We start from the raw sequence: 26,486 nt of genomic DNA, 5'->3' as shown, positions 1-26,486 counted from the left end.
TACACCATGCAAGACCAGCCGTCCCTCTCCTCCGTAGCAGCTGTTTTACTCGCCGGTGTCGAGTCTTTTCGACGTTGGAGAATGATGCAGAATCAGCAAATATTATCTAGAATGATTCTAGGAATATTTTATGTTCCAGGATTTAATGTTTACATTGATTAAATAGGTTATTTAGTAGTATTATGAGTTGTCTTTCCTAGTTGTTTTAGTTATAATTCTAGTTATTATATATAAGAGCTTTGTATTGAGTTAAAAGCTAGATTTGAATATTGAGATTATTGCTTCCTTAAACCTCTGATTCTCTATCCACTTCTCTCTTCTCCCTATTCTCTTTATGTTCTCTTGTTTTAATCCTCTATTCTTTCTCTGTTCTCAACCCTCTTCCTACCCTTTGTTCCTATCCTCTTATGCTCCTACATCATAAGGGTCGTGAGTGATTGATTGTGGGTTGTAATACTAGTAGTTCCCGTTCGGATTAAGCATTTTTCGACATTGATCATAACAATAGCTTTGTGAAGATTGTAATGAGGTGAATGTGATTCGATTCCCTCAACAACTAGTTCGGTTTTATTTCAATTTTGATGAATGTTGCGACATGAAATGCAATATATATATATATATATATATATATATTTTAGGAGAGTCATATATGACAACAAGTTAGTGTACTATAGTTGACTACAGCTTTGTGTTTGCAAATGATGGATCAGAGGTTCAATTCTTCCAACCAGTGATTTTTTTATATATTTGAAGTTGGTCTGACATGGAAATTTCAAAAATTTCCGGATATATCGGGAAATATTGAAAATTTCCATAGAGAAAAATGCTTAGTATATTATGAAAATATCGAAAAATTTCGAAAGTTTTCGGATATATCGAGAAATGTTTGGTATGTAAGGAATATATTCATATGTTAAAAAATAGAAACTTTCATGGAAATATCGAGGAAAGTATCGATATTTCAATCTGTGCTCATGTGAATGGACCTGGCCTACTCCTATATAAAATTTGGCTTTCGAAATAAGTCATGTTTGTTTCACTGATTTTATCTCAAAGTTTATGTAATTTTGAGTATCTAATTCTGTGAGTATTGAGAAATATAAGCGAAAAACATAATAAGTGACAAATTATAAGCACATGATAAGGCAATTTCCTTCAATTGACAACGAATTTTGGGTGGTGAGTCGTATGTTTCTTGTGAGGAACAAACTTTAGGTGGTTTTTACTGTTTTGTAAAACCCAACCATGTCAAAAGTCAAAACTATATATAAGGTAGATGTATTGGCATCCCAATTGTAAAATGATTCATTTCTCTATAAATGCTTTACAGGTAAGCGATCCAACGGTAGCAACAGAGAAAAAACACCAAAAGCCAGAAACGAAAGAGGAACCTGTGACTTGTAATGTAAATGTTATCTGTATATTTTGGGAAGAGAGAGAGAGAGAAGAAAAAGAGAAAGGGGGGAGAGTTTGTTTGTGTGTTTTGTTTTGGTGGTTTGACTCCCCAAACAAAAAGGAAGAACAGATTTTGGATCTAAGCTCCCTAAAGAGAGAGAGAGAGAGAGAGAGAGAGAAATAGCAGAGGAAAAAAAAGGAAGGATTGAGTTTGGAGAGAGAGAAATAGAAGAGTCTCTGTGAAAGAGGTTTGACTCTCTCTATCTCTCTCTGCAAATCCCCATGGCATTCTCCTCCTCTCACCTTCAAATCGTCCTTCCTATAATCCTTCCTTTCTTGCTCTAAGGTAATTCTGGGTCTCTTTCAAATTTTGAATTCCCGATAAGAAATGATAAAGTTTCGATCTTTAGGTATAATACAAAGCAAAGTTTTGATCTTTAGGCTTCCGTTGTTGTTGCATGTATGCATTTCTAATTGGGTTTTCTCAAAGTTTATAGTTTCCTGCTTTCATATCAAGAAGCCCAAATCACACAGTTTCTAAATTTGATTACTTGAACCAGAAAGTTTATAGCTTGGAGCTGAAATTTTGGATTTTGTGAATACCCCAATATCTGATTCATTTGTGAATTTGTGTTCATGTTTCAGATTTTTTTTATTTTTTTAGTTATAGTTTCTGGTGAATTGGGTCTTTCTGAAATCTGGAAAAGTTTTGAGGGTTCTGTTTGATGGGGAATTGCTGTGTATGTCTCGGTAACGGTGCCCAGAACACGAAGAAGACAAAGAAGAAGCAAAATCCCTTTGCTACTGATTTCGGTGGTGCCCATGGCAATGAGGGTGGGGACAAGCTCTGTGTTTTGAAGGACCCAACAGGGACAGACATTTCGGCTCAATATGATCTGGGAAGGGAGCTCGGCCGTGGAGAATTTGGTGTTACTTATCTGTGTACTGATGTGTCATCGGGTGAGAAGTTCGCCTGCAAATCGATCTCGAAGAAGAAGCTGAGGACTGCTGTGGATATTGAGGATGTGAGGCGTGAGGTGGAGATCATGAGGCATTTGCCTCAGCACCCGAACGTTGTGTCATTGAATGACACATATGAGGACGATGAGGCGGTTCACATTGTAATGGAGTTGTGTGAGGGAGGCGAGCTGTTTGACCGCATTGTTGCTAGGGGTCACTACACAGAGCGTGCAGCAGCTGCTGTAATGCGGACAATTGTTGAGATTGTTCAGGTTGGATTCTATTGTTCTTTTGTGGTGTTAATTTGGACTATGATCTTGCATTTTATTTGAACATATATGTGTGATATGATATGGTTCGCCTTTTATGCTGCCAGTTGGCTTGTTATGTTCTTGTTCTTTGGATCACTGCCTTTTACCCTTAGATCCTCTTTATATAAAAAAGAAAAAAATATAGTTAAGGCGAAATGTGATTTGTGGTACATTATTGATGCACAGATGGTTGTCGTAGATGCATTGCTACTGGTTTGAATAGGACCTTTTTTAAGTTCGTGGTGCTTCTTCTCCTTGGTATCTAATGCGTGGACTTACACTGTCAAGTACGATGTACATTTAGTGAGTTCAGACTTGAGAGTGTTGGATTCGATTTTCTTTCTGTTAATCAGTTTGAATTTTTTTGGGGTTGACATTTGAAGTAAATATTAGTAGGTGTATTATATTGCTGTCCTTATATTGTTATCCTTTGTCAATTGCAATTGTACAGTAAATTTATCTTGCTGTATTTGGAACTTTATAGTATCTACAACTCAGGCTCGATAGATGTACTGCTGACTATGAGGACTAGTTGTTTACCCTTTTTTATGTTGAATTAATTATCTGCTAGTTCTGTTTTTGTCGTCATGGCTACTGATCTTGATTTGCTGTTGTGTATGTCCCAGTCTTTGTTGTGATTGTGACCACATTCTAGTTTATTGACGTGCATTTTGTTATGCAGAGCTGTCATAAGCATGGAGTAATGCATCGCGATCTCAAACCAGAAAACTTTCTATTCGCAAATAAGAAAGAATCTGCCGCCTTAAAGGCAATTGATTTTGGGTTGTCTGTATTCTTTAAACCTGGTATTGTGCTGCTTCCTTCTTGCATGTTTATGATATTTCCTTAGCTCTTGGAAGTTCATGTTTTTAAATTAATTTGCACATTTCATTTATCTGTTTATGTTGAGACAATGTAACTATAAGGTTGCAATATGCAGGTGAGCAATTTAATGAGATAGTCGGAAGTCCGTACTACATGGCTCCCGAGGTTCTGAAGCGAAATTATGGTCCCGAGGTTGACATCTGGAGTGCTGGAGTAATCCTATATATTTTACTTTGTGGTGTTCCACCTTTCTGGGCAGGTGTGTGTGTCTCTGTTTCCAGTCCTCTCAATTTTCTATTGACTTGTTGCAGGGACGGAGCCAGATCGTAGAATGAGACTGGGCTAGCTAAATTTTTTGTTTGATTAAAATGCTAAGATAAATTTAGTTTTGCAAAACCAAAAATGAATTCATACGATACAAGTAAATCTCATGGCTATACACTAACCATGTTTGACACAGATATATGGCTGGGCTAACATTCTTCCCTCTCTCGAATTAAGGATAATTAAGCCTTATTGTAAAAAATATAGAAAATTTTGTCTGGGCTGTCATGGGTGTACTATCCTCTGTCACTGGTTGCAATTTATATAGGGTTTAGAATGGAAAAGGATGTATTTTGCTTTGCTTTTTAATTTTGACAAAGAGGAGGAAGTAGTAAATAGCGTTCTCCAGTATGAATGTTCCCAGGATGTCTTTAATATGAAATGATCATGAACCAAGTAGTGTGCTTGCTGTTTTAATTCTTTGCTTGCTAGATTTACTGATAATTTTGAAACTTTTTGCTGTAGAAACTGAACAAGGAGTAGCACAAGCAATTATCCGCTCTGTCATTGATTTCAAGAGGGACCCTTGGCCTAGAGTCTCTGATAATGCGAAGGACCTGGTTAAGAAAATGCTTGATCCTGATCCCAAGAAGCGGCTGACAGCTCAAGAAGTACTTGGTAATTGGAGTAATCTGATCCGTTATACAATGACAAATATATTGTTGCATAGGTTTATTATTTCACATTACAAGTTTTACTAATTTCTTTGTCCTGCAGATCATCCTTGGATACTAAATGCCAAGAAGGCCCCAAATGTTCCACTTGGTGAGACTGTGAGAGCAAGACTGAAACAATTTTCTGTAATGAACAAACTGAAAAAAAGAGCTCTCGGGGTAAGTATTTTTTATTATCCTTATGATGTCTGCCTTAATTATGAAGGCATTTTATGCTCGGTTACTTGTATTATCTCTGGAAGTTGGCCTTTCTTCTTATATGGTTTACAATTTCTGGTATTTGGCGTTTGAACTTTTGGATATCTCATATGCAGGTCATAGCTGAGCATCTGTCAGTTGAGGAAGTAGCTGGCATAAAGGAGGCATTTCAATTGATGGATACTGACAACAAAGGGAAGGTATCTCTGGATCAGCTTCGAACTGGAATACAAAAACTTGGCCAGCAGATTCCTGACCCAGATTTACAAATACTAATGGAAGCTGTAAGCATCAATTTGTGCTTGGCTAACATGCACTTACTACTTATGATTTAATCTTGGGTTGGATGATAATTGCTCGACTCTATAAAATGTGTGCCCTACTACTTGTCAAACATAGTATCAAGTTTGGCTTTGATATAAAAGAAATTTATAAAGAAAATGATAAATGCTGTGACATATAATCTTCTAAGCAAACTAAGATCCATCTGAAATATTGATTGTGATGATACAGCTCAGATATGAATTCTATCGGGGACGTCTTGACCTTTCTGAAAAATTTTATACTCTGCTGATACAGCTTGTCCAAGTTTCATCTACGGTGTATAAAACTTGCTATCTATCTCACTGATACAGGCTGATGTTGATGGCGATGGAGCTCTGAATTATGGAGAGTTTGTTGCAGTTTCAGTTCACCTTAAAAAGATGGCCAATGATGAGCACCTACGAAAAGCTTTTGCATTCTTCGATCAAAACCAAAGTGGTTACATAGAAATTGAAGAATTGCGAAATGCTTTAAATGATGATGTTGACTCAGGTGGTGAAGAGGTTATCCATGCAATTATGCATGACGTGGATACAGACAAGGTAGAATTAATACGCCTACCTTGCCGCTAGTTGTGAATCGAGATATCATATTTCATAGTTTGATAGTCTTTAATGGGTTTTTGAATAGTCTTCATTCTTTCCCTGTTTTAATACCCTGTAATGTATATGTTATTTTTTTTTTGAAAGAATGTATATGTTATTTTGATGTAGCCAAATCGTTTGATTTACTTCCTTTCTTGTGACCTGGATTTGTCTTTGTTTTGTTTTATTTGGACTCCTCTTTGTTTTAAAAAATATATATATATATATATATATATTAGCAAATGATAAATCTTTGTGCTTGCTGATACACCATAGACTAAAATTTTGAAGTGCTGTTAATTTGATTTTTTTTTGTCACTCTTTCTTCTTCATGTCTAAAAACATGAGCTGGTTGAAGGGGGTCGACTGTTTTTTTTCTGTTTTGTTAGTGTTATTGTATCTCCAAAAAATTGAAAGGAACCTGGAACTGCTTGGTTATATTTTTGTTTGTGCACGTGTGATTTCATCACCTGCACAAAAATCAAAATATTAAATAAGAATGACATTATATATAACATGATCCAAAATTTATTGGCCTTTTAATTGTTTTCCCAACTGAAGATTTTATTTACTTTTTATTAAATACATGCATCATCGATTCCTTGATTTCCAACACTTCCATATGATCTTGCAGGATGGGCGCATTAGTTATGACGAGTTTGTTGCTATGATGAAGTCTGGTACAGATTGGAGAAAAGCATCCAGACAATATTCGCGGGAAAGATTTAACAGCATAAGCTTGAAGTTGATGCGTGAAGGGTCTTTACAGTTAACCAATGAGGGTAAATGAAACCAACATTCTTTTAATTTTATTAATCAACATATATTTTGAAATGAAATCATGTTTAAAGAGTTAAAGAATCCTTTAGTTTGTTGGGCTTATGATTGTGTTTTTTCCTTTTTCTTGATAAAAATTGTGACATGTTGGACTGAGGTGAGGGTTATTTTGACCAACTATCTTAGTCTCGGGACATTTAAAGGAAACATGCCAGTAAGTGTTACTCTAGGTTTGTGCCTAAGTATGTGCTTGTAAACATACCATCCACATATGCTATCTGAAAACTTGCAATTTGTATTGTTCTAGACCATTAGCATGATAATCAAAACTCAGCTGCCATTTTATTTTGAAAACGGTGTTTTGGTTTTGCACTTTTTATTCAAATTTCTGGAAGGTATACATGCTTGCTGTCTGCTATTTCTTCTGCCAACTCTGGTTGTTCATGAAATCCTCATACCACAACAATTAAGGGCTTACCAAGCTGCAATGTCTCGTATATGCTCCCTCAGGCGCTGCTCTACAAGGTGCTGTATGACGGATTACAAAAGATCCTGCTCGTGCTCGTAATGTACAAATGTGGGTCTGCAGCAAGGACAAGAATAATATATCATCCCAGAGGAGGCTTTTTTAGGTCAAAGAATACTGAGTTAATTGGATGAAAAGCTGGCTATACGAGTTTGTCAAATGGTAACTCCAGTACCTCTCTCTTTGTATCAGTATTGGTCCTTGCATAAACATTTGAGTCCAAGTATGTGATGGGAGTGTGGTATTTCGTTGAAGCATGTGAATACCAACGGAAGATGAAGGAAGTTGATGATTCTTTTGCTGGAAAACAAAAACTGGATTTCAAATTGTGCTGAATCAGACGATTACAGAGTCATGTGGCCAGCCGGGCGATATTTCAGTTGTCTCTCTGTTCATCTAATTCATTAATAGAGCTGGGTGGAAATATCCCTTGATTTCTTTGGTTAGAGATGTGACCTTGGATTATGAGACAAAGAGATGAATTTTGTGTTCTTATGATCTTCTAAAATCCAAAACAATCCAATAAACTTGTAATTGAATCCCGTAAATAGTGTGAGTTGATTGGTTTGTTGCAAGCTACATCAAGCAGCATGCATGCACTTGCTGCTCTCTTCACCAGAAGCAAGTAACATTGTTGCACTTTAGCCTCAAATTTGGGCACATTCCATATGATTCGGTTCATTATATTACGAAAAAAATTTGTGTCTAACTTAGTATGTATGTATGCATGCGTTTGAATTTTTATTCATTTGCACGCACACATATGGAATACAAATACATGATTTTAACTATTTAAAAGTTTAGTTTATCAGTGATGATCATTTTAGTAAAAGATCAATGTAAAAAAAAAATCGTTTGCTCAGTTGATTGCATTAAATAAATTAACGTGAAAGTTAGTAGTCTCATGATCAACCTTCAATTTTTTTGATGCAATCGACTATGAACATGATTTTTATTTACATCATTTTTTTAAAGAGATGATCTTTATTAGTCTATTTAATTTTTCAATGGTTTAAATTTTCTTTTTACATTACGAAAAATAGGCAAATGAGAGCGAGTTCGAAAGCACACATACATACTAGGTTCAGTAGGTTGGACATAAGTTTTTTTTCTTATATTACGAGTCAAGTACTGAAATCAAGAACAATTGGCAAATTTACGGTTTTTATCTTTATAAATTTAGCCACAACTAACTTTATCGATATCGTCTTCATGTACTACTATATATTTTCACTCTTTCAGTGCATCATTCTGTCCGTACTGTCAAGCACTCAAGCCTCCTGTTCCTAAAATTTTGTACCTAAATGCTTCTAGATAATATATGAAGAATAATGTATCTCTCTACTCTCTAGCAATTGTCCAAATATATTAACAGAATAGTAAAATGAAAATTTTTTAGCATCATATCTTAAATTATGGTGGCAAAGTCAATATCGTACCCATACTCAGAAAACTACCAATATAGTACCAAATTCAAACTCAAATTTCCCTATCAATGTGACACATGGAAACCATTTTCTGTCACGGCGCCGTCATGTTGGTCACATGTCTCTCACGTGCCTTAAAAAAACAATTACTGAAATTACCTCAATAAAAAGTTTAAGCATCAGTCTCCAAACTCTTGTGGCACGGTTAAAGTAGAAACCAGTGTATACCTAAACTCAGAATTCTTTATCAACGTGCCATCAGAGACCACTTTCCTCAAGGTGTTGTCTAATCCTCGAATTTTCCATTTTCTGTCAAGATTAGTCTACGCCAATCTTAAGTTCGAACTTTTTTAGTGAAGATGGTATGACGCCAACCTCTCGCTCTTCACCACGACTAAGTCGAACAACAACAGAGTTTGGTGGGGGAGGCGGTGTTGTTGGTGATAAGGGAGGCATACGAGAAGAAGATAATGGAGAAGATCGAGGTAGGCGAAGAAGATGAAAATGTAGAGCATCAGGGTCGGTTCCCAAACAGAGGTCTTAATCACCATTGCCATTGATTCCAGTTTTGATTTCTAATCAAAATCAAAGCTTCTAAAATCTCTCTCAAAGATTGGGACACTACCAAAATTAATGACTTATACGACAACGGCATTTTCGTCACCTAAGATCTTATTTTCGTCATCTTAAGTCATTAGACGACGGAATTTTCGTCATCTAAGTTCCGTCAACTAACGGATGTCACCCAAGTACTTAGACGATACAATTTAGTGTTTCGTCACCTAAGTGCAGTATAAGACGACGAAATGACTCTTGTCGCCTGATAAATAAGGTGATAAATGTTGAGACTTAAGCGACAAATCATATCCGTCACCTTTATTGTTAGTTGACGAAACTCTTATAATATTTTTTGAAATTTAATTCTTGTAATGACCAATTTTTTATTATTATTATTTGGATTTATGCTATATATATTTTATTTTATTTGATCAATTTAATTATGATGGGTAATTAGATTATTCATTACATATATATTAAATTCCTCAATTTAATTTAATTTTTATTTTTTGTTTGGGATTGACCTCTCTTTTTCTCCCTGTTCTCTCCCTCACATCCCTCTGCAACCATCGAGATCAGACCGGAATCTTGCCGACATCTGGCTATGTAAATCAAAGGCTTGTCTTACTCTATTTAATCCATTCTTCTCGCCGCGGTGCTTTCGTTGTTGTTCACCAAAATTACTTATCGATCTAAGAGAGGTTGTGTTGATGATGTAGAAGCTATCAAAGAGGGATATATAAATATACGTTGGATCTTGGCCCTGGGGATCCAGATCCGTACCTCATCCATGGTGGTGACGAAAATGGGATTTTCTGATCCCTGGGATTGATAAAGATGATGACCAAGGCAAATATTAATTCATGGTGGTGATAGATCATGGGGCTTTTAGGGATCTGAAAGAGAAGAAAGTGGAAAAGAAGTGATGTATGTGCATAAAAAGAGACGATTGATATGATTTCCATTGACAAATATAAAGGAAAGATGACGGCAATTAGGGATGATTTGAGGGAAGTTATGTGTGATTAATTTGGACCGTTGGATCTAGAGGAATCTGACGGCATACACGTCGATCCGCACCATGTCTTCTAATTGGACTATGTGCTGCAATTTTAAATTGGATCCCCGCGGCACTATGGGTTCAATTTCTTTCCATTTATTTTCTGAATTTACATTTATTAATTACTTGCCTTTTATGTATATATTTTTGTAATTACTTTTAACATCTCATAAGGCTATATATTTCTTAATAGAATTAACGTACATATAATTTCTTTTAGAAAAACACTTAATTATCTGTGATTTTTAATGGAAGGAAATAATTGGGCATACTCTCTTAGTGAATATACTTTACATATATAATATAATTACTACAAATATTTTTCAAAATTCCTTACCTTACAAAAATATACTCCAAATTGAAACTTAATAGAATGAAACAAATTTGACCTTATATATCAATATCAATCTTTGATTAGTATTAAATTGTTTACTATAAATTGATCTCAAGTGTCTTGCATCTATAATATAAAGAATATGTAAGCAATCACTACCCTAATTATATTGCAGCAAATATAAATGGCTCTTTTCAACATACATTTCCATACTAATTGATGTGTAACTAAGGTTTTCTAATTTGTTTCTAAATAAGTGTATATCAATTCAATGAACCATCTTATTTTAATGACATAAAACTAAACTTCTCAATTTAAAATAGTATTAGTCTTAAATATTATTATTATTATTATTATATTGTATATGCTAAATTGATTTTTTTCATAATTCCTTACAATATTGACGAATATATGTATGTGCATGCATGTTTTTTAAGATTTTGTTAATATGCTAAATTGATCTTTAATGATACGAAACCGAATTGACCTTTTTTTGTTTTTCGGATATGGGTTTTATTAGACTTTAATTGTCTTTAAACATCAATGAAATGCAATAATAAGTTCGTCATCTGATAAAACCAACTCGTCACCCAAGTAGCACTAAGACGACGAAATATAAGTTTGTCATCAAAGTGCAGTATTTAGATGACAAAAAATTTATTCGTCGACTTAGTTACTAGATTAGATGACGATGCCAGTTTTCGTCGTTTAAGTTCCACTAAGGTGACGATTTGTTAGACTTAAGTGGCGAAACTAATTATGTCGTCTTACCTTTTCTTAGGTGATGAAGATTTTTTACCGTTGTCACCTAAGTCACTTTTTCTGGTAGTGGGAGCCATAATTTGGCTTCGAATCTCAAAATTAGAAAAGCATAAAGATTATTGAGATGTGAAAAAACCTTATTTCAATTGCAACGAAACTTCCACCTTCATCAACATTAAAGTCATTTTAGTAATTATTTTTTTCTAGGAGCACGAGAATGACACGTGACCAAAAAAAGACTTTGTAACATAAATTGATCTTACGCATCACATTGATAGGTAAAAATATTTTGAGTTTGGGTACTACTTTGACACTACCACAAGAATTTGGGGACTGATGTAGAAATTTTTTGTTAAGGTAATTTTCAGTAATTACATTTTTTAAAAGCACGTGCGCAACAAGTGACCACATTGACAACTCCGTGATTGAAAATGGTCTCAGGCGTCACGTTGATAGTGAAATCTGAGTTTGGGTATTACATTAATAGTTTTTTGAGTCTGATTACTATATTAATCTTGCCACACTAATTTGCGACCTATTACTGAAATTGTTTCCAGTAAAATAGGCAAGAAATTACTGTTGGAGTCGTGCGACGTGGCAATGTAATCCCAAAATTATCCACCTCAACCAAGTGACTGTAAAAACACCGAATTACTCTCATGTTTCAGAAACAGCCGCTATTCCTTTTCCAACGCAAATACAGAAAGTAAAGACGACCTGACTCTAACAAGCCCTCGTCGCCGTCGTTTCGAAGCTTATAAGTTGCCATCAAACGATCAAGCTGCAAGGTATGTACGATTTCATTTCTTGCTTCTTATTGGTTTTACTGATGATCGATGACTGTTTGTTTTTTGTATAAATGAAGGATGTTATTTTTTGAGTTGATATTGTCAGTCTTGATTTCAAGTGCAAGTGTTGTTCTTCAAGTCATGCTTATTGTTGCTCTTCAATACTGGGCTAGTTCGTCTGTGCAAAACGTTGCAAGTGTCGTTTGGTGTGTCTATAGAATTGAAGGATTATTTGCTTACCTCAATTATCCTTGCCTTTGAGCTTTGAAGGATTATTTGCTTACCTCAAGTGTCGTTTATTTTCTGCATTGAGACCTTGGAAGTAGTAGATGTGGCACTGTGGAGGAAGTAGTAGTTCAACTGTTCAAATGAGTCTGAAGCGTACCACTTTTCCCCTATGTGGAACTTGATGTAGTGATGTACTTGTAATTAAGTGTCCATGGCTTTTAGAGCGTTATTGGTTCTTTAGATGCAATTAAGTAGATCGAGTTCTCTTTAGTGTTTTTATCTTTGCCTTCCATTGATATTCATCTTACATGGTCTTATGTGAATCCACAAGCAGTTCTTTGCTTAGGTGAACAACTATATATTACTTGATACAAAGAGTTTGCTAATTAAAGTATGAGTGAGTGAGTGAGGTCTGAATTCTTGAAATCGGCTACTTATTCCTCTGACCGTTTTTTCCTAGGATTCAGATCTTTTAAATTTTGGCAAGTCAGCTTCAGTTGAGACATCAGAGTATGTTTCTGTATTCTGTACGGGGAGCTGTTCTGAAGGACCTAAACAGTATATGGATTATGAGTAAATTAACTTCTTGGTGATTCACTAAACTTACATTCTCATGGGACATTTTATGGGGTGTGTAACTCTCTCCTTCCAATTGGTACAGTTTTGCAGTGACAAGCAAACTCTTCTTTACTTACTCCGATTTACCATATACTATTTTTGAGTTGGTCGGTGGTACTGTTCTCTTTCTTTTTTCCCTCTTGGTTGTCGGTCTCTTATTCGAGAATCGAGAACATAGGCCAAAGGACAAAGCCCAGTTTCTGCAAACTGTGGAGAAGTAATTGTTAGGAAGAGCAGGAAGCTGGGTGAGCATTGATCAAGCTGAATGGTTTGGTAGATTTCACAACTATTCTTTTTCCATTTCTCTATGAGTCGAACAAGTTGATGAAGGAATTGCATTTTCTTTTCATATTGGATTATCAAATTGGACTGACATCCATTGTATTAGATCTGGGGACAAGTGAGCTTCTGATTATGTTGATTGCTTTTCTTTTCCTGAATTGCAATTTTTTTTTGAGCTCGAAAACTTCCCTTTGTTCTGGGTAGTGTTCTATCATTGATAGAGTGGAAGAGTGAAATTTTTTTTGGGTTTGTGCATGTCTTCATCGAGTGCAGGTTTATAGGAGTTAAAGAGTGTGCTTAGTTTGTGCTTGTTTTTTGCTTGTTTGCTTTTATCATATGGGGATGTGTATAAGACTGATGATCACTGGAGTGCCCAATTGCAATTTAGCTGTTTTATGTGCTCATAGTTTTCAGTAGGATTGAGGTATGGGTTGTTGTGGCCTGTGGGAATCTACAAGAAACTCACGAGTCATGATCACTGGAATACCCTTTAGTTTTATTTCATCTAATTCCTCAACTTTTCAACTCTTTAACCCTATTTCATCTCCCCTATAATAACAGACATACCAAATAAGTAGCATCATTATCAACAGTGAGGCCCATGATAAAAAACGGAAAATAGATTAATTATCAATGGTCATTTTATGTGTATAGATTTTCTGTTAGAGTTCTAATGATGAGGACATCACACCCAAGCCTTTTAAGTTTTATGAACGGACGAGATGGAAGAAGAGAGCAGCTAATAATTATATCTCTTTATGGTTTGATTGATTGCTCAGGTTATTACTTTCCAGCTTAAGAAGGGTCTGATCTAGATGTCTCCAGGCTTAATTTCAAGAGTCTTCTTGTGTCTTTTAACTGTTACTTTATTAGGCTTTTTATGTTTCAGTTTCTGAAATTTAAGAGTCCTAATGAGTACTTAAGGCTAGCTGGTGTCAGTTATAAACATTAGTATAAATAATGTAAGTGCCCATAAGCTGAGGTATGCTATGTTGAATAAGAATATAAGTGTTTACTGAATTTTCCTGTGATAGGATTAAGGTGAGAAACCTGGGAGAGATTCTCAAATTATAGTGTTTTGGGTGTGAAGCCTAGACTAGGGTGTGAAACTTGGGAGTGAATCCTAAAATCAGTGTGCTTAACTTACAGTTCTTAGAGCTTGTGATCCAGGTTCCTAAGCAGCTACTGTGCTGCGTTAGCTTTGGTATTAGAGCTGGACAAGCTCTAGTATTGCTAGCTCCAGCCCATAGAAATCCCATTCAACCATGGATGTTGAAACTGTGGCTAAAACCTTGGAAGCCGTACTCGCTCAACTTGGATAGATTGAGACAAGAATGCAAGACCATGCAGCAGCCTCTGACTGGCGTTTGGCAGAACTTGAAGCCTCCATTCTCAATGAAGAAGAGTGTAGGCGGAGGACGGAGACTGCAACCTAGAAGGATTGCTCGCAGGTAGCAGCCCCTCCGGAATATTAATGGGCAAGATGGATATGATCCTGAAGAGAAAGCTTTGAGGTCTATTAAAGTTGAAGCTCCAAACTTTGATGGCCAACTGAATGCAAAGGTATGTTTGGATTGGATTTCAGACATGGACCATTATTTTGATTGGTATGAATTGTCAGAAGCTCGAAAGGTGCGCTTTGCAAAGATGAAGTTGGTGGGCAAAGCGAGGGAATGGTGGACTGGTTTGGAAAGGCGACTTGCAAGGGCATGTGAAGAACTTGTTACAGAATGGGATGAGATGAAAGAAAGGCATTTCAGGAGATCAAAACAAGAATGATCAATTCCCCTGTTATGCGTCTTCTTGATTTTACAAAAGTTTGAGGTCACATGTGATGCTTCAGGTGTGGGAATTGGTGGAGTTCTAAGTCAAGAAGAGCACCCTATTGCATATTTCAGTGAGAAATTGAATGAAGCCAAGCAAAAGTATTCCACATATGACAAAGAATTTTTCGCAGTGGTTCAATCTATGCGTTATTGGAGACATTACTTGCTGCCACAAGAATTTGTTTTGTTCTCTGATCATGATGCGTTACCTCAATTCTCAGAAGAAGTTAAATCCACGACATGCAAAGTGGGCTAAATTTATCTAAGAGTACACTTTTGTGTTGAAGCTTAAGTCTGGAGTGGAGAATAAAGTGGCTGATGCTCTTAGTCGCAGATATCTACTTTTACACTATGAATGTGGAGGTGGCTGGATTTGATAATTTGAAAGAAGAGTATTTGAGTTGTCCAGATTTTGGAGGCATATATTCAGTTCTCTTGGAAAAGCAGTCCAAAAGTGCTGAGTTTGTTCTACAAGATGGGTTCCTATTCAAAGGAACCAAACTTTGTATTCCCTGCACGTCAATGAGGGGTTTTCTGATCTTAGAGCTACAAGCTGGTGGAATTGCTGGGCATTTTGGTAGAGACAAAACCATTGCTCTTGTGGAGGATCGTTTCTATTGGCCTAGTCTCAAACGTGATGTTGCTAAAGTTGTTGAAAGATGCCGTACTTGTCAACTGGCAAAACACAAGAGGCGAAACACCGGGTTATACACTCCATTGCCGGTTCCACATACTCCTTGGCAAGATATTAGCATGGATTTTGTGCTAGGATTACCTAAGACAACACAACAGCATGATTCAATATTTGTGATTGTGGATCGGTTTTCAAAAATGGCTCACTTTATTCCTTGTTCTAAGACATTTGATGCCTCTGAAGTAGCCAAGCTTTTCATGGAAGAAGTTGTTCGGTTGCATGGGTTGCCTAAAAGTAGTGTCTGATTGTGATGTTTGGTTCATGAGTTATTTTTGGAAGACCTTGTGGCACATGATGGGTACCAAACTCCAGTTTTCATCTGCTTACCATCCGCAAATAGATGGGCAAACTGAAGTAGTGAATAGAAGCTTGGGAAACTTGCTGAGGTGTTTGGTTGGTGAGCATATTAGATCTTGGAGTTTAGTTTTACCAGTTGCTGAGTTTGCTTATAATAATTCAGTCAACCGGACTATAGGTATGAGTCTTTTTGAAGCTGCCTATGGTCACAAGCCTAGAGCGCCGATAGATCTCATTCCTATGACCATGTCACAGAGACCATCACAGTCGGCCACTGAGTTTGCAACACATATCCATGAGTTGCATGCTGAGATTAATCGTCGGATTAATGTAAGTAATGATCAGTATAAGAAGGCTGCTGATCTACATCGGGTGTTCAAGGAGTTTTCAGTGGGATATTTTGTCATGGCTTGAGTTAGACCCGAGCGCTTCTCTAAAGGGAAGGCAAAGAGGAAGTTGCATGGCCGCAGCATGAGACCATTCAAAATATTGCAGAGGATTGGAAACAATGCATACGTGTTAGACCTTCCACCCGAGATGGGAATAAGTTCAACTTTTAATGTGGAGGACTTGCTTCCATATAAAGAGCTTGCAATACCTCTACTACCATTCTCTTTTGAGTTTACAATTGTCACCCCACCTTTATCACGTTCTAAAAGCTCCAAGAGAGAAGTGGTAGAAGACATAGTTGATGAACAAGTGGTGTCCACAAGACACGGTGGCTACAAGAAGTATCTAATTAAATGGAAGGACAAACCTGACTCTGACAACCCTTGGGTAACTAGGGAGGAGCTGCAGCGCATTGATCCAGATATCCTTGAAAGATATTACAGCTTTATCTCGCCGGAGGTGATCCCTTCTCAGCAGGGGAGAACTGATGAGGACATCACACCCAAGCCGTTTAAGTTTTATGAACGGAAGAGATGGAAGAAGAGAGCAGCTAATAATTATATCTGTTTATGGTTTGATTGATTGCTTAAGTTATTAATTTCCAGCTTAAGAAGGGTCTGATCTAGAAGTCTCCAGGCTTAATTTCAAGAGTCTTCGTGTCTTTTAATTGTTACTTTATTAGGTCTTTTATGTTTCAGTTTCTGAAATTTAAGAGTCCTAATGAGTACTTAAGGCTAGCTGGTGTTAGTTATAAACATTAGTATAAATAATGTAAGTGCCCATAAGCTGAGGTATGCTATGTTGAATAAGAATATCAGTGTTTACTGAATTTTCCTGTGATAGGATTAAGGTGAGAAACCTGGGAGAAATTCCCAAATTATAGTGTTTTGGGTGTGAAACCTAGACTAGGGTGTGAAATTTGGGAGTGAATCCTAAAATCAGTGTGCGCTTAACTTACAGTTCTTAGAGCTTGTGATCCAGGTTCCTAAGCAGCTACTATGCTGCGTCATTTAACCCGTATGGGTTATCAAGTACATCTCTAATAGCTGCATTTTTGCACACCACCAGTTGACAGGTAGGAGCACTATGAACAACCGAAACAATGTAGTGTCTAATGTTTTGAACATATGTGATGTGCATGTAATTATTTGAAGAATTAAAGAATCTCCCACTACACCAGCTTTTTTTACCAGATCCTATGTAAAGGAACTTTTATCACTGCAATGATGAATATTAACCAACAGTAGCACTGATGCAGAATCAACAAGTATTATCTAGAATGCTTCTAGGAATGTTTTATGTTCCAGGTTCTAGGATTTAATGTTTTAAATAGGTTATTTGATAGTATTAGAAGTTGTCTTTCCTAGCGGTTTTAGAATTATAAATAGTTCTTTTAAATAGGAGCTTTGTATTGAGTAAAATGTAGATTGGCATTGAGATTATTGCTTTCTTAAACCTCCGGTTCTCTATCCTCTTCTCCCTTCTCTCTATTCTCTTTCTGTTCTCTGATCTTAATCCTCTATTCTTCTCTATTCTTAAGTTTAACCCCTTTTGCCAATTCGAATGCTAACATATCTCCTGGATGAAAGTTTACTATCTTAGTAATTTTGTCATTTTTTAATGTTTGGGAATGCAACTTCGCTTCTTCAAATTTTATATGATCTTCTAGCTGTCTCTGTCCTCTGCTCTTAATCTAGTCATATGTTCTCTAAGTTTAGTTTCAGGTCAGCCTTCTTCTTATGTGGTGGATATGACTGAAAATGCCATTAAAGATCCATTTAAAACAAATAAATTGTTTTCAGTTCTGAACTTCTGATCATGATTATTGTTCAATCTTATTTCAAAATCACGAGGGTTAGTCCCACCTACATATCAATGATATCATCAATTGCATACTTTTATGCTCATCATATTTATTAGATATTGAATTGATATAATTGATTTTACATTCATTTGTTGATAAATTTCTATTAGGAAAGTAACTTTCTCATTGTTGTATTGTTCAGTTGGCATTGTCTTACTTTCTAGTACACGCGTTGAGACATCAAAAGGCCCTCATGGTGTGCATGTAGAAGAAATAGTGACTTATTCTCAGGAGAACAGTGCTTTGAGCTTCATCTGATCCTTTGCTGGTGTTAAACATTTTGTAATGTTACGGCTGGCTTCCAATATACTACAAAGAGGCTCACCTAGAACCCTCTCATCATCTCATGGTTTCTCATTACAATTGTTACTCCACCACATTTTCCCACAACGAGAAGAAAATTTCTGGCACCAACAGCGGAGTTGTTTTTTTGGGCAGTCAAAAGCGTCAAGCCCTAGCCTCTCTATATGGAGGCGCAAGAAGGAGATGGGCAAGGAGGGTCTAATTGTCGCTAAGGAGCTCAAAAGGCTCCGCTCTCACCCCCTCCGCCTTGATTGCTTCATACGCTCTCACGTGTCGCGGTTGCTCAAGTCTGATCTTCTGGCTGTTCTCGCCGAGTTTCAGAGACAAGACCAGGTCTTCCTCTGTATGAAGGTTTGTTTTCTTCCATATTATATCTCTTGTTGTTATTATTATTATTGTATATACAAATCCAAATAGAATACACCTTCCGTTTCGGAAGAAATTTGCTTGGTTTGGTTGACTATAAAACTACAAATAGAGGTAGAGAGGGGCCTCTATAGCATGCTTGATTGCTTGGTTTTTAAATATACGGAATGCAAAACAAACACTTTCCTTTAGGAAATTAAGTCAGAACATAGAATGTGTAACCACCTTGATGTTGTGAATTTTCTCAGCCTAGGAAAGCCAGTGGATAACAGACTTCTTTCACTGTGTTTTTTTTTTCTGACCTTTAGTTTCTTCCGAGTTTAGGGATGGATCTGTACATCTCAATCTTGTTTGTGTGACCTTAATGCTTGAAAGTTTAGGTATAATTTCCCTGCCAATGCTGACATAGATGTATAAAACTAGAAATAAGCAAAAAGCAGTAGAAGTATACTAATAATCAAATCTTGAGAGTACGAAATAGTTAAACTTACACTTCTAATGCTAGATTTCCATTATCATCAATTAGTTCTTCCCTCTTCATTTTCTTCTTGACAAGTTTCCTCTGGTTCCTTCTTGAATTAAAGTCCAGAAAATGCATTTGTTGTAGAAAATCTTATTCTCTGTAATGTCAACTGCTAACCATGTTGACAGGGTAGTTTCTTCATGAATTATACTTTTATTTGGGTGGAAGAAAATGTGCTCGAGTGTTAATTTGTATTCAATGTTTTTGTTTACTCACGTATTGTGTTTTTCAGATTTACAATGTGGTGCGGAAAGAGATTTGGTATCGGCCAGACATGTTCTTTTACAGGGACATGCTCATGATGCTAGCAAGAAATAGAGAGGTGGATGAAGCAAAGCAAGTTTGGGAAGATTTGAAGGAGGAAGAAGTTTTGTTTGATCAACACACTTTTGGGGACATTATCAGGGCTTTCCTAGAAAGTGAATTGCCGTCGGAAGCAATGGGTATATACGATGAAATGAGAAGATCTCCTGAACCCCCTATATCACTGGCATTTCGAGTTATATTGAAAGGGCTTCTTCCATACCCAGAATTGCGGGAGAAGGTGAAGGCTGACTTCTTGGAGTTATTTCCAGATATGATTGTTTATGACCCCCCTGAAGATTTGTTTGAAGATCAAGAATGGAAACCTGAAAGCGAAGATGATTACTAATGCACCAACTTATGCTCATAATGAATCTCTTCAGAAGCTGAAGTCAACAGCAAGGGCCAAGTGCTGATAAAATGTTTGTGACATTCGAAAGTAAATATGTAGTTTTGTAATGGAAGTTTTTTTTTTTCCAAGAAGTAAAATCGAGATAATTCACTCTTCTGAGTCGACAATAAGAGCTGACCCATATGACTTTCAAACGACATAAACAACTAACCAAAACAAAGTTAAGAGGCACACTAGTTAGCATAGCCAAGAAACATCCACGTTTTAATACTGTTTAAAGCACAACGAGTAGAAAGTAGAAAACATGATGATGTACGAGCTATAATAAACAGTAACAGCCACACCACCAGACTTCTGTGACCAGATTAGGGTCATAAAGACCCAATGAAGCCAGGCCTAAACCATGAGGGTACCCCAAACAATCCCAATTGCAACAAATCCCAACATATATGAGCCTAAGAGCAGAGGGATCAGTCGTAGCGTCGTTGTCAGGATCAATCGTAGCGTCATTGTCGCCCAAGAGCCTAAAGCTCCAACAAAACAGTTGGTCATCAGCGCCGAGTAAGGGCGTCCTACTCGCTTCCGCCACAAACGTCAGCCCCAACGCCGTTGATCAAAGACCGACCACGAACATCGCTTCCACCCACGAAACCATCAGCCATGTCGCAAATAGAGGTGTCATAACAATTCTTGAGTTTTACGTATCTCCATATAATTTCCATGTGGTGTCTCATATTTTCCATCCCCATAAAAAATCCATTACGTGTAAATGTGACATAAGCGCAATTGTATGTCCGTCCATCTAAGCCATGACGTAATTTAGCAAGGACCCATCAAAATTGATTTTGCCTTGCACCTCTCGGAAATAGGGTTCCAGTTTTATTTTATATTCAATGCTGATCGACCAGAAATACTAGCCGCCTCCGTTGTACACTGTACAAGTTTCTTGTTACATTACTTTGACCGCAACCTACACTGAAACACACCACGCGCGCGCCTCTCCATTTCTATTTTCCTTTTTTTAATCATAGGCGCAGCCCAAGTGGGGCCCTTGGTAAAAAGGTTGTACCCCCGCATTCCCATCCAGGTTCAATGCACCTTTCACCCCGGTTGGTACCGTTTTGAACGCTCCACGCGCCGTTAGCACTGTTTTTGTTGTTGGATGGCACGTGACAGCTAACGACAAATATTCAAAGCATCAAAAAACAATATATAAATAATTAGAAATTAGAGAAGAAACGGCCTCTGCTCTCTCTTCTTCTTCACCACTCAAAATCCCCCACACTCACTTCACAACTCCCATTACTCTCTCTCTCTCTCTCTCTCTATTCTATGACGACGACTACGACGGCGGCGTTCGGAGCTGCGACGACGGCGGTGCTCGGGGAGCCCAAGGTGGAGATTGGAAGGTACCAGGGGCTGAGGTCAGCCAACTCGCTCGCTCTCACCGGAGGAGGAAGACACGTCGGCCTCTTCCCGGCGGCTTCCTCTCGGAGCTCCTCGCTCATTCGAGCCGTCGCTACGGTGCGTTTCTGACCGCTGTTTCTATTATTTGTTTTGAAATGTTGTTACCTCTGTGATTTGTAGGTGGATTGGATTGACTGTTTTTAGGGTATGCAATCAAAATGTCGTCGAATTTGATGTTGCTTTATTTGTGCTAATTAATTGGCTCTGGTTTGTATTGATTTCGGTTCCGATTGTGGTCAAGGCAAGTGTAGTTGAGAGAGTAAACAAGTTTTGTTTACCGTGATTATTAAAATGTTATTTTCTGTTATTGTTTCAGGTCACGAGTTCCTGCATATATGCTTTACTTTTCTCACTGACCAATTAATGGTTAATATGTTATTATCTCGGTAAAAAGATGGAGGATTTTACAGATTTTTTTTTCTTTTTGTTTCTTCTGTTTGGGGTTTAGACGTATGTTTTCCTTCATTTTGTGCAATTTCGGCTACTGATTTTCGGCCCTGAACATGCTTGGTCTTCCTCTTCAAGTGAATTAGCTCATAGGAATGATAGGACAGTAAACTCTTGCACTATTCGCCTCCCAAGTTCCACATGAAGTGCCTTGACTAACTACGTAACAGGCACAATTGCCTTTTTGTGTTTCGGTTTTTTAGTTAGGAGATGAGGTGCCTTGACTAGCCATGTAACTGCCTTTCTGCATTTTGAGTTTGTGCATTTGGTTACTGAATATTCGAGTGGAATCAGAACATAGTAAAATGAATATCTTGGTGTGGAAAGTCCTTGATTTCATAAGTTTTGTATGTTGCAGCCTGCAAAGCCTGAGACTACGACAAAGCGGAGCAAAGTTGAGATATTCAAAGAACAGAGCAACTTTATTAGATACCCACTTAATGAGGAGATTTTGACGGATGCCCCCAATGTAAATGAAGCCGCTACCCAACTCATCAAGTTTCACGGGAGTTATCAACAGTACAACCGGGATGAACGTGGTGGAAGGTCTTATTCATTTATGCTTCGTACTAAGAATCCTTGTGGGAAAGTGTCAAACCAGCTGTACTTGACAATGGATGATCTTGCCGATCAGTTTGGAATTGGGACCCTTCGTTTGACCACCAGACAAACATTTCAGCTTCATGGTGTTCTGAAGAAGGACCTTAAGACAGTTATGGGCAGCATCATTAGAGTCATGGGTTCAACTCTTGGTGCCTGTGGTGATCTTAATAGGAACGTACTTGCTCCTGCTGCTCCACTTGTAAGAAAAGATTATATTTTCGCACAACAGACAGCAGAGAACATTGCATCCCTGTTGACTCCTCAATCTGGTTTTTACTATGATGTCTGGGTGGATGGAGAACAGTTCCTGACAGCAGAACCTCCTGAAGTAACCAAGGCCAGAAATGATAACTCTAATGGAAAAACCTTCACTGATTCCCCCGAGCCCATCTATGGAACTCAGTTCTTGCCCAGGAAGTTCAAAATTGCAGTCACTGTGCCAACAGATAACTCGGTGGATATTCTCACAAATGATATTGGCGTTGTGGTTGTTACTGATGATAATGGGGAGCCACAAGGATTCAACATCTATGTAAGCTGAATATATGTTTGTAAGAGTTGCAGCAGAGCTTATTTCCCCATGAACATTTTAGCTTATCTTATAAATCCTATTGCAGGTTGGTGGTGGTATGGGAAGGACACATAGGATGGAGACAACATTTGCCCGTCTAGCTGAACCATTGGGTTATGTCCCTAAAGAGGATATCCTAAAAGCAATTAAGTCTATTGTAGAAGTACAACGAGATTTTGGCAGAAGAGATGATCGTAGGTATAGTAGAATGAAATATTTGATCAGTGAATGGGGAATTGAAAAGTTCAGAAAAGAACTTGAAGACAATTATTACCAGAAGAAATTTGAGCCATTCCGTAAGTTGCCAGAGTGGGAGTTTAAAAGTTACTTGGGATGGCATGAGCAGGTATGTATAATTCTTTATCATACTATCCCATCACTTCAGTACCTTCTCAGACCTCGATTTTAAACTGTTTATATTGTCAATTGGTAGGGTGATGGCAGTTTATACTGTGGGCTTCATGTCGATAATGGGCGTATTGGGGGAAAGATGAAGACGGCATTACGAGAGGTTATATCAAAGTATAATTTGAGTATAAGGCTCACACCCAACCAGAATATTATATTGTGTGATATTCGCAATGCATGGAAACGTCCCATCACCACAACTCTTGCACAGGCCGGTCTGCTGGTAAGTCTTCTTTTCACTTTCTCCTCCGCATCACAGGTCTATATGAATTGTGGTTGCTAGCTATCAGCCTATCACTAACTATCTTGTGAAGTGAATTTTAAGTCTATTGTCCTATGGTACGTTAAATTTTAGTCTAGTGTGTGTTTTTATGTCTATAATTCTATTTAAGTCTCGTTATGTATAAGTTTTGATAGACTTGTGGTATTTTAAGAGTTGTGTTTGAAGCCTATAAATATGAGTACCTATTGTAATCCAAAATCAGGTTCAGATGATTTCAAATTTCTTTTGAATAAAGGCGTGGCATTGATTTCTCTCCCTTTACCTTTTTCATTCTAGTTCTCCCTTCTACAGCTAAGAGACCTTTGTGTCATGTAAGACCTTTCTGTTTTCTTAATCTCTTAACACTCTCTAGGCCAACCTATTCATTCTCTCACTAATTCTGCTCTCTGCTGCATTGCACTCCATGTGTTGGTAGACTAGCTCAAGCTGGTCTGCTCTTGTAAGAAGTTGCTATACCATTGGTGTAACAATACATCACCGTACCATAGACTTCTCCTGATTTACTTGTCTCTCATCAAGGAAAGTTGAGGAGTTAAAATAATTGTTTCAAGTAATTTTGGGTCTTTCTATCGAGGGTGACTGGTTCAGAAATCCATCTTGCTCATTGTATTAAGCTAAGTAGTAAGTATCGTCCAACATGCAGTGTCAAAGTTAGCACGTTGTAATTGTTTTGTGGTTGCCATGATAACCAGGAAAATTAATATAATACCTTCCTTCCTTACTTATGTTGTTTGTTATCAGTGTTATGTTGGATAACTTTTTCCATTCCATGTGTTATGATTAGAAAGCTGTAGGGTCTCTCTCTCTCTCTCTCTCTCTCTCTCTCTCTCTCTCTCTCTCTCACACACACACACACACACACATTTAGGTACCTCGCTCATGTCAAACTCGAGGGGAGTTCTTATTTTCTTATACTGATTCTATTTTTTGTGTATTTATGTTTACTTTTTATTTATTGATACTTTGTTTCCTTCAAAAACGAATTTCGTCTAAATTTAAACTATGTCTTTTTTTGTTCAGACCGTCAAAATAACTTCCATTTCGTCTAGAAATAGTATACTAGTTAATACAAATTGGAGTTGAGGTCATTCATTGTGTAATTTAGATAGGCTGCTCTGCAAATGATTTTCTAGTAAAATCTTGTGCCTGAAATCATGTAAAGCTCCACATTTTCTTAGGTGCGGCCTTACATGATTTTTAGGGGATCAACTTTATGGTGACCAACTTTATCTGTTTGATCATGTTTTCCTTTATCTGTTCTTAATGAATTGAGCTTGGGCATCAATGCATATTTTAATATTAGTGATGATCACAGTAACTTTATTGATCAATTCTCTGCAGCATCCGAGGTATGTAGACCCCCTTAACCAAACTGCGATGGCATGTCCAGCCTTCCCTCTGTGCCCATTGGCAATAACTGAGGCTGAACGCGGAATACCTGACATTCTTAAACGAGTTCGAGCAGTATTTGAGAAGGTATGGGAAATTGAATAGTAGTAATAAAAATGGTTATTTAAAATTGTTTGGATAAGGAATCAGTATGGATATAATGATCACCATTTCTGATTTCAGGTTGGTCTAAAGTACAATGAATCTGTTGTTATAAGGGTGACTGGCTGCCCCAACGGTTGTGCTAGGCCATACATGGCTGAACTTGGACTAGTGGGTGATGGTCCCAATAGCTATCAGGTATTTCAAATGCTAGCTCATCTGCCGCAATTTCTGCCAAGCTTCGTTACTTACTAAGAAAGCAAGTAACCTTGTATTTTTCTGCACTTTGTGTCCATATAGATATGGCTTGGAGGAACTCCCAATCAAACTTCAATAGCAAAAAGCTTCATGAACAAGGTCAAGATTCAAGACCTGGAAAAAGTTTTTGAACCTTTGTTTTATCATTGGAAACGAAAGCGACAAGCTAAAGAATCATTCGGCGACTTCACAATACGTATGGTAAGTGGTGACGCAAGATTTCTAACGTGTTATTTGGTTTTATCAATTAAGTTGGTTTGATTTCAAAATTTTGGGCCTCAGCATATGGTACGTAGGAAGAGTGTTTTTTTTGGTTCCAGCCAGCAGAAAGCTACTGGTTGCAGATCTAATTTGTATTGTTACAGGGATTTGAGAAACTTCAAGAGTTGGTTGACAAATGGGAAGGTCCAGAGGTTGCACCGACACGTTACAACTTGAAGCTTTTTGCTGATAAGGAGACGTATGAAGCAGTTGATCAACTTGCAAAGTTGCAGGACAAGACTGCTCATCAGTTAGCCATGGATGTTATCCGCAATTTTGTTGCTTCCCAGCAAAATGGGAAAAGTGAATGAATATGCCATGGAAACTGTTCTGGAATGTTGCTTCCGGGCTAGGTAGCTCACGCGCCAATGAGGAGGAACGGAACAATGTCTTTGTTCTCCCCAAGCTGTTACTATCGGTAACAGTAGGAACAAATGGGATACTAGATTTGGTATTGTTTTGTATCAAAGTTTTGAAGCTTCTCTAACTTTTATTTTGTACAAGTATGGATTGTGTATCCTAGTTTTGGGTTTGAACTTGTGCTCACTTGTTTATTAGCATTTACCGATAAAAGTATCCCAGTTTATCTTGGATACTTTTTTTTTTATCTCTTGGATACTTAGAACCACACGTTTTCGACTGATTCTTAGTCCAAAGATATGCACTATGGCAGTATGGCGTTTCAGTCATCTTAAGAGACACCTTAATGCTTCCAACATGAGTTTTTGTTGAACTGGACGGGTGGTCTTATCAAACGCAAAGGATTCACTCACCAACGTGATTAGCTGTCCTGGTAAGTCAAATATCCCTTTACTGTAATTAAA

General features: G+C 37.4%; 3 protein-coding genes across 6 annotated transcripts; all 3 read left to right on the top strand.

Moving 5' to 3' along the window:
* Positions 1–1,362: 1,362 nt before the first annotated feature.
* On the top strand, positions 1,363–7,601 carry LOC126788516 (calcium-dependent protein kinase 8-like). Of its 3 annotated transcripts, XR_007671378.1 has the most exons (11): positions 1,363–1,741; positions 2,041–2,627; positions 3,349–3,472; positions 3,607–3,750; positions 4,281–4,433; positions 4,533–4,648; positions 4,804–4,971; positions 5,323–5,553; positions 6,230–6,377; positions 6,883–7,060; positions 7,154–7,601. XR_007671378.1 is itself a non-coding variant. In XM_050514514.1 (10 exons), exons 2-10 carry the CDS (start codon positions 2,121–2,123, stop codon positions 6,906–6,908), a joined length of 1,617 nt encoding a protein of 538 aa, XP_050370471.1. In that variant the 5' UTR covers positions 1,363–1,741; positions 2,041–2,120; the 3' UTR covers positions 6,909–7,601. The 3 variants fall into 3 exon arrangements, 2 of the variants coding, with proteins under 2 accessions (XP_050370471.1, XP_050370472.1); XM_050514514.1 differs by having other exon boundaries at positions 6,883–7,601; XM_050514515.1 differs by having other exon boundaries at positions 1,365–1,741; positions 2,160–2,627; positions 6,883–7,601.
* A 4,138-nt stretch (positions 7,602–11,739) lies between these two features.
* LOC126788522 (pentatricopeptide repeat-containing protein At1g62350) lies at positions 11,740–19,984 on the top strand. Of its 2 annotated transcripts, none has more exons than XM_050514522.1 (3): positions 11,740–11,827; positions 18,169–18,680; positions 19,451–19,984. In XM_050514522.1, the coding sequence occupies exons 2-3, from the start codon at positions 18,312–18,314 to the stop codon at positions 19,868–19,870; spliced, it is 789 nt and encodes a 262-aa protein (XP_050370479.1). In that variant the 5' UTR covers positions 11,740–11,827; positions 18,169–18,311; the 3' UTR covers positions 19,871–19,984. The 2 variants fall into 2 exon arrangements, with proteins under 2 accessions (XP_050370479.1, XP_050370480.1); XM_050514523.1 differs by lacking the exon at positions 11,740–11,827 and adding an exon at positions 13,017–13,937 and having other exon boundaries at positions 16,954–18,680.
* Positions 19,985–21,158: 1,174 nt separating this feature from the next.
* Positions 21,159–26,255, top strand: LOC126785729 (sulfite reductase [ferredoxin], chloroplastic). Its single transcript, XM_050511354.1, has 8 exons — positions 21,159–21,397; positions 22,146–22,922; positions 23,008–23,307; positions 23,395–23,592; positions 24,994–25,128; positions 25,225–25,341; positions 25,444–25,602; positions 25,767–26,255. The coding sequence occupies exons 1-8, from the start codon at positions 21,206–21,208 to the stop codon at positions 25,971–25,973; spliced, it is 2,085 nt and encodes a 694-aa protein (XP_050367311.1). The 5' UTR covers positions 21,159–21,205; the 3' UTR covers positions 25,974–26,255.
* Positions 26,256–26,486: the final 231 nt, after the last annotated feature.

The sequence above is a fragment of the Argentina anserina genome, chromosome 3 (assembly GCF_933775445.1).
Source record: "Argentina anserina chromosome 3, drPotAnse1.1, whole genome shotgun sequence".
NCBI lineage: Eukaryota > Viridiplantae > Streptophyta > Magnoliopsida > Rosales > Rosaceae > Argentina > Argentina anserina.
The sequence above is the reverse complement of the archived record's forward strand: the minus strand, read 5'-3'. Positions and strand labels throughout refer to the sequence as shown.